We start from the raw sequence: 15,854 nt of genomic DNA, 5'->3' as shown, positions 1-15,854 counted from the left end.
GGGGCAGGCAGGCAGGCGAGTGGTTGGGAGCCAGCAGTCCTGGATTGTGAGGGATATCCGAGGACAATCAGACATCCTTCAAGGCATCCTGCACCCAGATTGGAGAGGGTGCAGGCTGGGCTGAGGGACACCCCCCCCCATGCACGAATTTCGTGCATCAAGCCTCTAGTATTTAATAGACAATCTTTTATTACTAACATTTTATAGTCTTATTGGATATTTATCATTGGTTTAAATTGCACATACCAGTCAAAAATGGTTAAAAAGTCATTAATTTTGGGGGAGGAGGTGGAAGAGGGCATAGAGAGGATAAATGATGATGGGAAAAAAATAAAGTTTTTTTTAAAAGTCATTATTTCTGCTTTATATTTAACTAGAGGCCTGGTGCACGAAATTTGTGCATGGTAGGGTCCCTAGGTCTGGCCAGCGATTAGGGCTGATCGGGGCCTTCCTTCCCTGGCTGCCAGCCAGGGCCTTTCTTCGTTCTGCGCTGCCCCCTGGTGGTCAGCACATGTCATAGCAAGTGATCGAACTCCCGAGGGGACACTTTGCATTTTAGCCTTTTATATATATAGATGTTGAAATATTCTCAGTTGTACTGGCTAAATTATAGTACAGGGAATTTTTTGCTCCATATACTGTACTTATATCCATGAGAATGTAGAGTACATGCAAAGTGTGTAAAATGCACATCCAAATATTGGAATTTGGTTATACTTCACTGGTTTGGAATATAATTTAATACTCATGCTTATATTAGAACCATATAAATGGTATGCAACTATAATAATCTGTTGGAATATGAAGCCTGTTCTTTATAGAGTAGATGATGCTAACAGTCTAATATTCAATGATAATGAGGGAAAAGTACTATCATAATATAGCTGATAGGTACTTAGAATATCTATTCAAAATCAAATTTCATGGTAACTAGCATTTTTGAAAGGTGAAAGCAACATGTAATTAAATGGTATAGGTGATATATAATCACAAATTATGCTGTCAGTTTATCCAGACTCCTCTATGTTAGGAAAAATGGAATAAAGTTCGAACTTTAAAATTCTAGAAAAGAAAAGAATATAACACTGGGATAGATATAAGCACCAAAGGAGTGATTGATTTGTGTATAGTAAAATTCAAACTTATCTTTGTGTGCCATGTAACTGACAAAGGATTCCATATACCATAAATCAAGGAAATGATCAAAGAATATGAGTGGGCAAGTCACTGATGAGGGCACTTGAAAAGATGTTTAATCTCACTAGTAATCAAAGATTTACAAATTAAAACAGTGAGATACCATTTCACTGCCATCAGATGGGCAAACATTGAAACAAAAAGCCTGACACTTTCACTTGTTGATGGGTCTGGAACAAGAGGATCTCATCTTTGCTGGTGGCAAAGAAATTTAACTCATATTTTGGAGAAAGGTTTGGCAACAACAAGAGTTCTTGAAAATGCTTATACACTATCCCAGTCTCTGCATATTACATTCTATAGGAATTCTTGGCCTGTGTACTCAAGAAGACATGTACTGAAAGTTCATTTCAATATTGTTTTTTATTGTAAAACTTAGGAACCTATGTTCATTAGGAAATGGATAAATGGTGGTATATGTGTAATATTTAACTGTTAAATTAATACAAACTGTATATTGACTACATTTCAAAAACGAGTTAAAATGGCCTAGTGATAATGTGCTATAAGATAGTCATTTTAGATCATGAAAACAAAGACTGATGTGTACACATACTAAAAACATGTATGAGAATGATAAACACCAAAATCGAGTTTTACCTCTGAAGAGGTAGGAAGAAAATGGGGTTGAGATGTACATAGGGGTGCCGAAAATTGTATATAATGTGTTCATTTAAATATCAAATATGAGAAAAGATTGGGTTTATTAAAGCTGAGTGATGGTCATTCATATATTTTTATATGCTTGATATTTAATAATAAAAAACTATTTTAAAAACTTGGTGAATGGGTCTCTGTATCTCAACCTTGATTTCAGTGGTCTCATCTCCAGAGCATCCTAGAAATAAGCCAGGGGAGGGTTTATCTATGCTGTGAGAACAGGACACATACTACCAAGAACCAGTTTAGTTCTTGGTGTTCTCGACTTCTGCAATATTAAGACTTTGTAGCTCCCACACTATATATACACTGAGTGGCCAGATTATTATGATCTCTGAACGCATAATAACCTGGCCACTCAGTGTATATCCTATATAATAAAAGGCTAATATGCAAATTGTCCCCTTGACCAGGAGTTCGACCAGCAGGCAGGCCAACCAACCGCCCATATCCCCTCTCCCCAGGCTGGTCGGACCCCACCCATGCACGAATTCATGCACCAGGCCTCTAATATATAAATATATGTACACACACTGAGTGGCCAGATTATTATGTGTTCAGAGATCATAATAATATGGCCACTCTGTGTGTGTGTGTGTGTGTGTGTGTGTGTGTGTGTGTGTATCAGAGAGAAATAATAGATATAGTAACTCATACAGGCTTTTAGCCAAATGGGTTGGAAGTTGGAAACAAAATGGTGTAGGGGACACTAGGTTTGGGAAATCTGTGGGATGATCTTAATGAAGTAGGAAGGGATATTGTAGAACAAAGGTAATGGCTAGGATCACAATGTTAGGTACTTGTGCTGGTGGAATTTGATTGCTTTGTGTTTTAGAACTTTAAGTGACACTATCCTTTTGTACTTATTTCTACATTTGGCATAGTCAAATCCAGAAAATGCACAAAAGGCTCAGATTGCCAAAATAGAAGTTAAGGGCTACATTTTTTTTTTTTTTAAATCCAGTTTGTACTAGTATTAAGTTACCTTTGTAAATTCTCAGAAGATAGACATTTTGGGAAATGTATACAAAGGCCAAGATGAGCCTTTCTAGTTACTGTGAACAAGTTTAAAACAAAACAAAACAAAACAAAAAACTAGTAGGAAGTTGTTTAATTAGGATAGGTTTTTGTTTGAAGGAGAAAGGTTTAGTAACATACACAACCCACAAAGGGTTTGCAGGACTTGGTATCCATTTTGTTGCTGATTCATTGGATTGTGTGTTACAGATTCATGCTGGAGTCACATCATCTGGAAAGGTGGCTACAAAAGACAGTGTTAAGGCTTATATAAGGAGGAACCCTCAAGCCCTCCCCAGCTTAATTTCTAATATGAATTCTAATACACACATTGAGCAAAAAATCATACAGTTGGCAGGAAAAAGAAAGTAATAGGTAAAAACATTAGGGTCAAACGGGTATACATTTTTTAAAAATCACAAGCAGATCCAGGAGAGTACACAGGCAGATCACCTAAAAAAAAACAAAACAAAAAAAAAACACCTGTGGTGCCTGATCCTATTGCTTCATAAAGCGTTGTAATGAATTGCATAATGTGGACTCTCAACCAAGGAAAATTCTATGTAAGTCTACCGTATATAGAGGATGTGTAAAAGCTGGAAATACGTCTATTTCAAGATGGACAAAAAAATAAAATGGCAGAATCTACCTCAATACGTAGATGATAGCTGTCCAGTTTTAGGTATCACGATTTTGGGGAATTTTTTTCTGAAACTAAGAAAGCCTGTGCTGCCCAGTAGGCACCCCCCATATTTTTCCTGGATAAACACCTGTGTGTACTCGGAGGCGGCCCCGTGCTTCTCAACTGGCCCCCTCTGCTCTTACCCTCAGGTGACTGACATCAAATGTCACCCCCTTGTAAGCGAGGATGGGACTCCTGGCTGGTCGAGGGCAGTAAAGGACACTGGATGACGTGGGGCTCCCAAGTCGGAAACCTAGCCCAGGCTCAGTGGGATTCGCGTCCCCGCAGCGCCTGAGACAGGCACGCCGGGTGGGTGCGTGGCCCAAGCCGGTGTCACAGCGGGCAGGTCCCAGCATCCTGAGCGGCTGGAACTCCCGGCAGGCTCCGGGCGACGCTGCGCATGCGCTCTCAGAGGTAGTGGCGACGCGCGCGCGCAACGAATGCTTTCTTGTGCTGGTGTGGTGGAGAGAACCGCGTTTTCCCGCGCTTTTTTCTTTGCTTGTGTCGCCTCCGGTGAGGTATGTAATTAGAATTATTTTCCGTGTGCAGCGCGGAAAGCAGGCGGAGAATTTCAGAGTGATGTTTCTGTGAATCCAAATCTCAAAAACTGGGCCCTTGATAACTGTACAGCTCACTAAATGGGCTCTTTCCCCATCTCGTGGAAAAGTTGGTGTTACCTGTACCTCTCGCTCTTCGAGAACGGTCTCAGCTTCCAAACTGTCCCCAGCTCTTCTGCTTCCCCTCTGCCCATCACCCCGCGGAGGTAAAATAGGCCTCATAACCCCGGAGACTCCCCCTGAGGGTAAAGGTGTCGGGGTGTCCTTGTCGACCCTGTGACCAATGCAACCTTTTTTGTTGTTAATATTTTCCCCATTGATTACTAGAGAGACTGGAAGGGAGGGGAGAGACGGAGAGAGACATCGGTGTGAGAGAGATTGGTTGCCTCCCCCACGCCCCAGACGGGCCGGATGGAGCCTGCAATGGAGGCACGTGCCCTGGACCAGAATCCAACCCGGGAACCTTTGGGGGTGGGGGGCGGGGTGTGGGGTGGCCACGCCCTAACCACTGAGCCAAACGGGCAAGGGCCCGATGCAACCTTCTTGACAGAATTTGTCACTGGAGAAAATGTGGACATTTTTTTCTTGGTGTCTAATTGGTGTATCACTATTATTATTATTTTTACAATATATGACCTATTTTAGTATATCCAGAAGATTGCTGCCCTGTGCGGGTTAGCAAAATTCCAATAAGAGTGAACACTATATTGAAAAGTAACTTAAGAGTATATTTAGTTTCACAGATGTTTTAAATAGAAGCAAAGCATTGAATAGTATTTATAATAACCGGTGAAAGTTGATCTCATGATAAAAATATCTGCCTTAAGACAGTTTTTCCTGCTTCTTATTGATCAATTATTTAGATGAATTAGGTTAGTTTCCATTTAATATTATCAGGTTACTACTACTCTGTAAGTAAAGAATCCGAGAAATCAGCATATATGAAAAACCTTAAACTACTTTGCACTAAAGAATGGCTGAAATCAGTTCCTGGACCTTTATATCTACCAAGTGTGAGAAGTGATACTAAAATATCCTAGCAAACTAAGAATAGGTAATAAATTGGAATTTTTTGTTTATGTGTTAAGGAATGACAAAAAGCATTAATTTAATTTTTTATTTGTACTTAGTAAACTTTCCTAAACTTCCCCCCCCATGTACATATTATTTTACTAAAATTTGGAACCACCTGTGTCTTAACTTTCATTAAATGTTTTTTTCAAGGCCTTTGTAATGGCTTGCACAAAGGAGCACAGTTAATATGGTTAAGTGATTAAAATCAACACGATTTATTAAATGTAATAAATGCAAAAACATAAATGTACATTATTATAAAATTAAAACATGGTTTCTTTATTTGTTATTTATTTCATTTTCACTGCAATTTGATTTATTTGGCCTTTTTATTTACTGCTTATTAGGATTCATTTCAGAATCTGGGACCTCACTATATATTATGTCTTTGTGTGACGACATGCTGCTTTGTAATTATCGAAAGTGTCGCATCAAACTCTCTGGTTATGCATGGGTCACTGCCTGTTCTCACATTTTCTGTGATCAGCATGGCAGCGGTGAGTTTAGTCGTTCACCAGCTATCTGCCCTGCTTGCAACAGTACCCTTTCTGGAAAACTAGATATTGTCCGTACAGAACTCAATCCATCAGAGGAATATAAAGCCATGGTGCTGGCAGGACTTCGACCAGAGATTGTGTTGGACATTAGCTCCCGAGCACTGGCCTTCTGGACATACCAGGTTAGTGCTTAGGCTAGTTTCTTTGGAGAGTATGATTTGAGGTATATGTAGAAGTTTCTAATGTTTTTCCTTCACTTGTGTTTGTACTTATTTTTTATGAATGTATGGAAAACTTGCTTTTTAATAATTTCTTTTCTTTAAAAGTAATATGTTTATTTTTGAAAATCCAAAAGAAAGAAAAATTTAAAAAACCATAATTCCATCCCTCAGAGATAATTATTGCTGATATTTTGTGTATTACTACTTTTATGTATATAAATATGTATTTTATATATAAATATATGTTTTTGTCTTTACAAAAAAAGGATAATGCCACACATACTGTTTTTGTGGCCAGTTAAAGTCGACGATATATTATGCCTATTATGAATATTTTATTAAATATTTTTAAAGTAAGCATTATGTAATTATAATTTTAATGGTTACATTGTATCATAATTTATTTCCAAGCTATTAAAAATGCTTTGATGAGCATTATTAACATCAAATTCATGTCTTTAATTATTTGCTAAGATTAAATTCCTAAAGATAGATAAATCAATTTCAATGCTTTTTAAATTGCAGTATTTAAAAAATATATATATATATTGTTTTTTGTTAATTCTCACCCAGTGATATTTTTCTTTTTAAAAAATATTTTTATTGATTTCAGAGAGGTAGGGAGAGGGAGAGAGAGCTAGAAACATTAATGATGAGAAAGAATCATTGATCGGCTGCCCCCTGCACATTCCCCATTGGGGATCATGGTTCATAGGTCAACGCTCAACCACTGAGCCACACCAGCCGGGCACCCGAGGATATTTTTCCATTGATTTTTAGAGAGAGTGGAAGGGAAGGGAAACAGAGAAACATCGATGTCAGAGAGACACATCGATTGGTTGCCTTCTGCATGCACCCCAACCAGGACCAGGGATAGAGCCTGCAACCAAAGTACATGCCCCTGACCAGAATCTAACCTGGGATCTTCAGTCCATGGGCTAGGGCTTAAAAAAGATTTTTATTGATTTCAGAGAGGAAGGGAGAGGGAGAGAGAGATAGAAACATCAATGATGAGAGAGAATCATTGATTGGCTGCCTCCTGCAGGGCCCCACACTGGGGGTTGAGCCCGAAACCCAGGAATGCACCCTGACCGGGAATCAAACAGTGACCTCCTAGATCGATGCTCAACCACTGAGTCACACCGGCTGGGCTAAATTGCAGTATTTTTAAATGGCCCTCAAATTAAGTTATATCAGTGTGTTCTATTAAGAAGTATATAAAGGTCCTTGGTTCTCCATACTTTGGACTTACCAATTGGATGTAGGTAAAATAGAATCTCATGCATCTTTAAATATGCATTTCTTGTGTGACTTTTAGATAGATACATTTTCTTGTATTTTTCATGTATTTTTCTTTTGTAAATTGCCTTTCAGTTTGTTTGTTTTAGCTGCTGTAATTTTCCCCCTACTGTTTTGAAAGAATTCTCTCTATGAATATACTTAACTCAGATCTTGCAAGAAATTTTCTGTTTTTTTCCACTTATCTTTTATGGGTCTTCATTGATTTTTTTGACATAGTGAAGTTGAAAATTTTTGTGTATTCTATGTAATCATCATTTTTGTTTGTTTTAAAATATATTTTTATTGATTTCAGAGAGGAAGGGAGAGGGAGAGAGAGATAGAAACATCAATGATGAGAATCATTGATCAACTGCCTCCTGCTCGCCTCCCAGTGGGGATTGAGCCTGCAACCCAGGCATGTGCCCTGACCGGGATTTGAAACATAACCTCCAGGTTGATAGGTTGATGCTCAATCACTGAGCCACACTGGCCGGGCTATGTAATCATCATTATAATGATTGCATTCTGTCATAATTTTTCTAGGTTATCAAATTTTTGTCATCACATTCACATCCATAACTCCCTTTATGATTTCTGCCTTTGGTGCCTTCTTAAAAAAACCTTCCTGTGGAGAACTTCAATCATATCCTTGATTTATATTCTTATATCTTTCACTAGAGGAGCAGTGCACAAAATCTGTGCACTCGTGTGTGGGGGGGAGCCCTCAGCCCGGCCTGCACCCTCTCGCAGTTCAGGAGCCCTTGGGGGATGTCTGACTGATGGCTTAGGGAGCAGGCCCAAGCCGTCAGTTGGGAATCTTTAGCGCTGCCATGGAGGCGGGAGAGGCTCCCGCCACCGTGAGCCTGGCTTCTGGCTGAGCAGTGAGCCCCCTGTGGGAACGCACTGACCACCAGGGGGAAGCTCCTGCATTAAGCGTCTGCTCCCTGGTTGTCAGTGCATGTCATAGCGACTGGTTGTTCTGCTGTTCGGTCGATTTGCATACTAGCCTTTTATTATATAGGACTAGCGTTCCCGTTGCAGGAAAAATCCTGCAATAGGATTTCCTGTTGCACTCTACACCGCCTCCCCTCCGCCCTTGTCGCCCGCCCCGCCTTCCCGCCAGCCCGCCTGCTTTTCCATTCGCCCCCGGCCCCGCCTCCGCTCCGCCCTTGTCACCCGCCCCGCCTTCCCGCCAGCCCGCCTGCTTTTCCGTTCACCCCCGGCCCTGACTTCGCTCCTCCCTTCTCCTCCCCCCCCTCCCGGCTTGCTTGCTTCTTCGAAGCTTTACTCCCTTCTGCAGCTCTTGGCTTCTTTCCACGCTGTCTTGATATGCAAATTAGCCGCCATCTTTGTTGGGGTAATTTGCATACTCGTCCTGATTGGCTGGTGGGCGTGGCTTGGCTGGTGGGCATGGCTTAGGTGTAGCGAAGGTGCAGTCAATTTGCATATTTGTCTATTATTAGATTAGATGTGCTTTTTTAAAAAGATTTTTTTTAATATTGATCTTTATAGAGAGAGGAAGGCAGAGGGAGAGACAAACATTGATGTGAGAGTAAAACATCTATCGGCTGCTTCCTGCATGCCCCCTTCTGGGGATTGAGCCCACTTATAATAATGCTTTTCAAAGGTTTTTTTATTTGTCATATGTCAAGTAAATATTTTTGCTATATTTTTCTGGGTAAGATGTCCCTCTTACGTACTCCTGTATCATTTTTTAAAAATTCTAATCTGAGGATATGTTTACTGATTTTAGAGAGAGAGGAAGGGAGAGAGACACACACACACACACACACAGACACACACACACACACGTACACACACTAATGTGAGAGAAACATTGGCAGTTGCTCCAACCAACTGAGCCACACCAGCCAGGATTACTCCTGTGTTATCTTATGCTTACCTTTATTGTATTATTAATACTGTATTGTAGTTACATACTGTTCATCTTTTCTAGTTGGGAGAGTTCTTTAGGTTAGGTTTGGATTCCTGTATATCTCTGGGTCCTCAGTGACCATCACAGTTATTGGTCTTAAGTCTCAATAAATAATTATTGACTGAATGAATAGATCCCTATTTTGGGGATAGTATTGTTTGAACATGTACATGTGATATTGTTTTCATCATTTCAGATATGGAGGAAACCAATGAATGAGTTAGTAAGGTAGCCAGAAATGAATTTTTCTTTATTTCATTTATTAATTTTTTTCCTATTAAGTCATTCAACATATTTTTTGAATACCAGGAAACATATTTTATGCACCTTTTTAGGTGCTGGGTGACAATAATAAACAAAACATATGAGCTTCAAGTATGCTACAGTTTAGTGTTGCTAAACTTTAAAAACACACACATTTTTAGCCTTAGCTGGTTTGGCTCAGTGGATAGAGCATTGGCCTGCAGACTGAAGGGTGCTGGGTTCAATTCCAGTCAAGGGCACATGCCCAGGTTGCGGCCTCTATCCCTAGTAGGGGGTGTGCAGGAGGCAACCAATCAATGATCCTCTCTCATCATTGATGTTTCTATCTCTCCCTCTCCCTTCCTCTCTGAAACCAATAAAAATATATTAAACACACACACACACACACACACACACACACACACACACATTTTTAATGCCTACAATGATAAGAAAAGTACAGAGTGCTGTGAGACCACATAGTAGGGAAAGTAACCCAGACTTGGTTGAGTTACATATAACTACATAGAATAGGCAAATTAAAAATGGTTATAAGAAAAGAAGAGCACTCATATTTCACTTTCTGTCAATATTTAAAGGATAGTGAATCCAAAGATAAGCCAAAATTGGTTTCTGTGTATAATAAGTTGTTGTAGTAAGTTGTCTTTCCTGTGTAACAAACTTAGTAGCTTAAACAAATTTAGTGGATTAATACAACACACATTTCTCATCTTCGTTTCTGTGGATCAAGAGTCCAGTCTTGGACTCTGCTCAGTGTTTCACAAGGCTGCAATCAAGGTGTTGGTAAGGGGCTGCAATCTCTGAACCTTGATTCAGAAGGATGTTTTTAAGCTCATGTTGTTGTTGGCAATAGTCATTTCCTAGTGGACTATTAGACTGAGGGTCTCAGATTTGTTTTTTTTTAATCCTCACCCAAGTATTTTTTTTTATTATTATTAAAGAGAGAGAGAGAAACATCTCTGTGAGACATAGATATCATTAGGTTGCCTCCTGTATGTGCCTTGATGGAACTGAACCTGATGGGGAATCAAACCTACAACTTTTTGCTGTATGGGACAACACTGCAATTAACTGAGCCACCTGGCCAGGACTTTTTTTTTTTTTTAATGGACTTTATTTTTTAAGCAGTTCATAGCAAAATTGAGAAATAGAGAAGGTTCAGATATTTCCTGGCCTACATTGACATATCACTATCATCCAAAGTTTATAATTTATATTAGGGTTCTCTCTTTGTGTTATACATTCTGTGAGTTAGAACAAATATATAATGACATGTATCTCACTATGATAGTATCATACAGAGTAGATTCACTGCCCTAAAAATCCTCCATGTACCACCTATTCATCCCTTCTTTTCTTTTCTTTTTTTTGTTGTTGTTAATCCTTGCCCAATGATATTTTTCCATTGGTTTTTAGAGAGAGTGGAAGAGAGAGGGGAAACACCGAGAGAAACATGGATGTGAGAGAAACACATGGATTGGTTGCCTCCTGCATGAGCTCTGACCAGGGCTCAGGCTTGGGGAGGAGCCTGCAACCAAGGTACATGCCCCTGACCAGAATCAAACCTCGGACCCTTTGGTCCAAAGGCTGACGGTCTATCCACTGAGCCAAATCGGCTAGGGCTGTTCATCCCTTCTTACCCTCAACCACTGATCTCTTTACTGTCTCCATAGTTTTGCCTTTTCCAAACTGTCATAAAACTGGAATCATGAAGTTGGTAGCCTTTTCAGATCAGCTTTTTTTGCTTAGTAATATGCATTTAAGTTTCTTCCATGCTTTGCTATAGTATGACAGTTCATTTCTTTTTAGTGTTGAATAATTTTCCATTGCACCATAGTTTATTTATCCATTCATCTACATAAGGACATTTTGGTTGCTTTCAAGTTTTGGTAATTATGAATAAAGCTCCTGTAAACATTTTTGTACAGGACTTAAGTTTCTACTCCTTTGGATAAATACCAAGGAACATGATTGTTGGATTGTGTGGTAAGAGTAGATTTAGTTTTGTAAGAAACTGCCAAATTGTCTTCCAAAGTGGCTGTAACATTTTGCATTCCTACTAGCAATGGATGAGAGTTCCTTTGGCTCCATATCCTTATAAGCATTTGGTGTTGTCAGTATTCTGGATTTTGGCCATTCTAATAGGTATGTAGTGTTATCTCATTGTTTTAATTTTCATTTCTCCGATGACATATGATGTGTAGTATCTTTTAATTTTCTTATTTGCCATCTGTGCCGCTTAATTGGATTGTTTGTGCTCTTATTGTTGAGTTTTAAAAATTTTTTGTCAATTTTGGATAACAGTCTTTTACCAGATATGCCTTTTGCAAATATTTTCTTTTTTTTTTTAAATATATTTTATTGATTTTTCACAGAGGGGAAGAGAGAGGGACAGAGAGTTAGAAACATCGATCAGCTGCCTTCTGCACAACCCCCACTGGGGATGTGCCCGCAACCAAGGTACATGCCCTTGACCAGAATCGAACCCGGGACCTTTCAGTCCGCAGGCCGATGCTCTATCCACTGAGCCAAACCGGTCTTGGCTGCAAATATTTTCTACTAAAGGCCTGGTGCACAAATTAGTGCATGGGTGGGATCCCTTGGCCTGGCTGGCGATTGGGGCCGATTGGGGCATCTTGCCCAGTCCCAATTGGGCCATTGGGGCCTGTTGGGGGGTGGGGCCATGGGAGGTTGCCTGGCTGGGGGAAGGGGCCATGGGAGGTTGGCTGGCCTGCCCCATCAGGGTTGATTTGGGCTGGCCAGGGAGGTGAGGGGCCATGGGAGGTTGGCCTCCTGCCAGAGGTTGGTTGTGGGAGTACACTGACCACCAGGAGGCAGCTCCTGTGTTGAGTGTCTGCCCCTGGTGGTCAGTGCACTTCATAGTGACCAGTCAACCAGTCATTCGGTCGCTTAGGCTTTTATATATATAGATTAGTCCGTGGCTTATCTTTTATTTTCTTGACATTGTCTTTCACAGAGCAGAAAATTTTAATTTTAATGAAGTCCAATTTATCAATTCTTTCATACATTTTGTCTTTGGTGTTGTATATGAAAAGTTACCACCAAACCCAAGGTCATTTAGATTTTCTCCTATGTTACCTTGTAGCAATTTTATAGTTTTATGTTTTACATTCAGGTCTGTGATCCATTTTGATTTAATTTTGTGAGTAGATTCATTGTGACCTAAGTATTTTGCTGGCTATTGCCAGAGTCTGCTCTCAGTTACTTGCCTTGTTGGCCTTCCCAGCATGGCTGCATGCTTTCACAAAGCCAACAAGGGAGAGTGTGCTAACAATACAGATTTCATATTCTTATGTAGTGTACTCATGAAGTGACATCTTGTAATTTTATTTTTATTTTATTGTTTAAATTATTACATATAGTAGTACATATATCTCCTTTCCCCCCCATTGATCTTCTCCCAGCCTCCCCTACCCCCTGTCGCATGCCCTCATCCCCCCCCCCCACATCTTGTAATTTTTTTCTGTGTTTTAGTCACAGGTCTCGAATACACACTCAAGGAGGGAATATAAATACCAAGAGGCAGGAATAATTCGGGGCTATCTTATAATCTGTTCTTTGTACTATGATTTACTTAAAACATAGGATTATATTTCTTTTAAAAAATATATTTCTATTGATTTCAGAGAGGAAGGGAGAGGGAGAGAGAGAGATAGAAACATCAGTGATGAAAGAGAACCCATCAGCTGCCTCCTGTACGCACGCCCCCAACTGGCGATCAAGCCTGCAACCCAGGCATGTGCCCTTGACCTGAATCGAACCTGGGACCCTTCAGTCTGCAGGCCAACACTCTATCCACTGAGTCAAACAGGCTAGGGCGGATTATATTTCCTAAAAAGTTTTGGACTACATGTCATTTGTAAAAGTTAGACAAATGGTTACTTCTTTTGTTGGTGTAATGGTAATGGTGTGATAGTATTCCTCCAGATTTTGTTTATGCATTTAGTGACATAACATATTATTTTCTATAATAATCATCCTATTGTCCACCCTGATTACTTTTTAACATGGTTCTAAATGTTGATAATACCCCAGGATAAGCATCTTTCTTTTCTTTTTGCATTTGTAAAATTTTACAATATGTAAGTTTTATATTTATTGCCTTAAAAATCTTTTTTTCTCCTCTCTTGGGACAGGTACATCAGGAGCGTCTCTATCAAGAATACAAATTCAGCAAAGCTGAGGGCCATCTGAAGCAGATGGAGAAGATATATACTCAGCAAATACAGAGCAAGGATGTAGAATTGACCTCTATGAAAGGGGAGGTCACCTCAATGAAGAAAGTGCTAGAAGAATACAAGAAAAAGTTCAGTGACATCTCTGAGAAACTTATGGAGCGAAATCGTCAGTATCAAAAGCTCCAAGGCCTCTATGATAGCCTTAGGCTACGAAACATCACTATTGCTAATCAAGAAGGTAACCTTGAACCATCCATGATTTCCAATTCTGGTATTTTTGGCTTCCCATTAGGTAAGAAAGAACATATAATTATCTAATATTTGTTCTTTAAATCACTGATTTTTCACATTGTGTTCTGCATGGCTCCAAGTAGTCAGTAGAGACTCCAAAGGCCGAGAATGGTGATAGGCTATAGATTCTTCATCCATGTCTCATTCTGGATATCATTTATCTCTTATTTTTTATTTATTATATTTGTTTATGTTTAAGTTACAGCTTCAATTTGAACAGAAAGTAAATCTCTTCAAAATAAAATTTCACAAATTGCTACTTTAAATGAAAAGCTATTTAGTTGCAGTAATAATAATATTAGCTGCCATTTATTTATTTATTTTTATTATTTGGTAAATTGATTTTTAGAGAGAGAGAGAGAGAGAGGGAGGGGAGGGAGGGAGAGAGAGAGAGAGAGGGAGGGGGGAGGGAAGGAGAGAGAGAGAGAGAGAGAGAGAGAGAGAGAGAGAGAGAGAGAGAGATATCAGTTGCCTCCTATAAATGCCCTGACGAGTGGGGATTGAACCCACAATCTAGGTATGTGCCCTCCGGGAATCAAATCCATGAACTTTTGGTGCACAGGACAATGTTTTAACCAACTGACTCACACCAGCCAAGGCTAAAAATGTATTTCATTGTGTCAAATTACTTTTGGTGATGAGGTCATGGCTGTAATTGGAAATTGCATCACAGAAGAAGGTACAGTATACCTTCTTGGGGACCATCATGGTCCTTTTTCTATCTAACATTAGGTTTATATTTTATTTGTCTTGTATGAATTGAGTGCTGTTAAAATATTTATTGAATGACTTTTGTCTTTTTGGTTTTAAAGATTTGTAAGTAAATAGATGCTTAACTTTTCCCCTTCTTTCCCCCCTAGGGAACAAATCCAAGTTTCCTTTGGACAGTGCACCAGTTCAAAACCAGGGTGGTGGAGACGGAGATTTTCAGTTCAGACCATTTTTTATGGGTTCTCCCACAGCACCTGAACCCAGCAACAACTTTTTTAGTTTTGCATCTCCAAGTCGTGAATTAGAGCAGCAGCAAGTCTCTAGCAGGGCCTTTAAAGTAAAAAGAATTTAATGCATTTTATAAAATGTTTCTCTGTTCACTTCCAGTGATTTCATTTTATCAAATAATCTTTATTCTAGATAGGAGTCACCAACCTCCCTCTGCTACTAAGTTTTGAAGTTGTCTTCACATATTCAATTTTTAAGATATTGAGTAGCAATGAGGAGTGGCTTTAGAGTCTGGTTCTTTTTTCTGTTTTCATTATTTGAAGCATGAGCATTTTATTAAACTCAATTTCATTGTGAACTGTTAAGTTTTTACCAGTAGTAGGAAGGTTATAATATTATAGGGTGCTTTGTAGATCACAATTTGTTTCTGTCTGGGCGTTTCTGACTGAGCTATATGTTTATGCATATGTATAAAAGAACCTATGTTATATGTCTACATGTCATTTTGGAGTTTGGTATTTATGCATATATGTATGTTCCTTTATATTGATATTTTGCTATATTTTCCAGTATATTTATGAGAAGATTTATGTCTCAGGAAATGGTAATGTATATCTGTAGTTTGTTATTTGGGTGTATACATTTATTCCTATATATTTATATATTTGCCCTTGTATTAACTTGTTTGGAATGTATGTGCTCATTCAGTGAATGAGAGTACAATTTGATGTACATATGATCAGTTCTTATTTCTATTTAAAAATAATTTACATTGTTAAAGTTATTTTGTAAAGTTGTTTTTTGCCATTTATTTAAAAATAAAATTATTCCTTCTTTACTGTTTTGTCAGCTGTTGTCTTGGGTTTATTTATTATTTTTTTATTAAATATATTTTTATTGATTTCAGAGAAGAAGGGAGAGGGAGAGAAAGATAGAAACATCAATGATGAGAGAGAATCATTGATTGGCTGCCTCTTGCACTCCTCCTACTGGGGATTGAGCCTGCAACCTGGGCATGTACCCTTGACTGGAATCAAAC

The 15,854-nt window shown here is 39.1% G+C and overlaps 1 protein-coding gene across 1 annotated transcript; it reads left to right on the top strand.

Moving 5' to 3' along the window:
* The first annotated feature begins 5,560 nt into the window (after window positions 1-5,560).
* Window positions 5,561-14,939, top strand: CCNB1IP1 (cyclin B1 interacting protein 1). Its single transcript, XM_008160495.3, has 3 exons — window positions 5,561-5,866; window positions 13,544-13,877; window positions 14,737-14,939. Exons 1-3 carry the CDS (start codon window positions 5,570-5,572, stop codon window positions 14,937-14,939), a joined length of 834 nt encoding a protein of 277 aa, XP_008158717.2. The 5' UTR covers window positions 5,561-5,569.
* Window positions 14,940-15,854: the final 915 nt, after the last annotated feature.

Source organism: Eptesicus fuscus, chromosome 5 (genome assembly GCF_027574615.1).
Source record: "Eptesicus fuscus isolate TK198812 chromosome 5, DD_ASM_mEF_20220401, whole genome shotgun sequence".
NCBI lineage: Eukaryota > Metazoa > Chordata > Mammalia > Chiroptera > Vespertilionidae > Eptesicus > Eptesicus fuscus.
The sequence above is the reverse complement of the archived record's forward strand: the minus strand, read 5'-3'. Positions and strand labels throughout refer to the sequence as shown.

Bases quoted from the DNA above. Each gene is read 5' to 3' on its own strand.
- CCNB1IP1 (XM_008160495.3), top strand. From the start codon at position 5,570: ATGTCTTTGTGTGACGACATGCTGCTTTGTAATTATCGAAAGTGTCGC. The intron at 5,867-13,543 runs GTTAGTGCTTAG...CTCTTGGGACAG, and splicing joins TGGCCTTCTGGACATACCAG to GTACATCAGGAGCGTCTCTA. The intron at 13,878-14,736 runs GTAAGAAAGAAC...TTTCCCCCCTAG, and splicing joins TATTTTTGGCTTCCCATTAG to GGAACAAATCCAAGTTTCCT.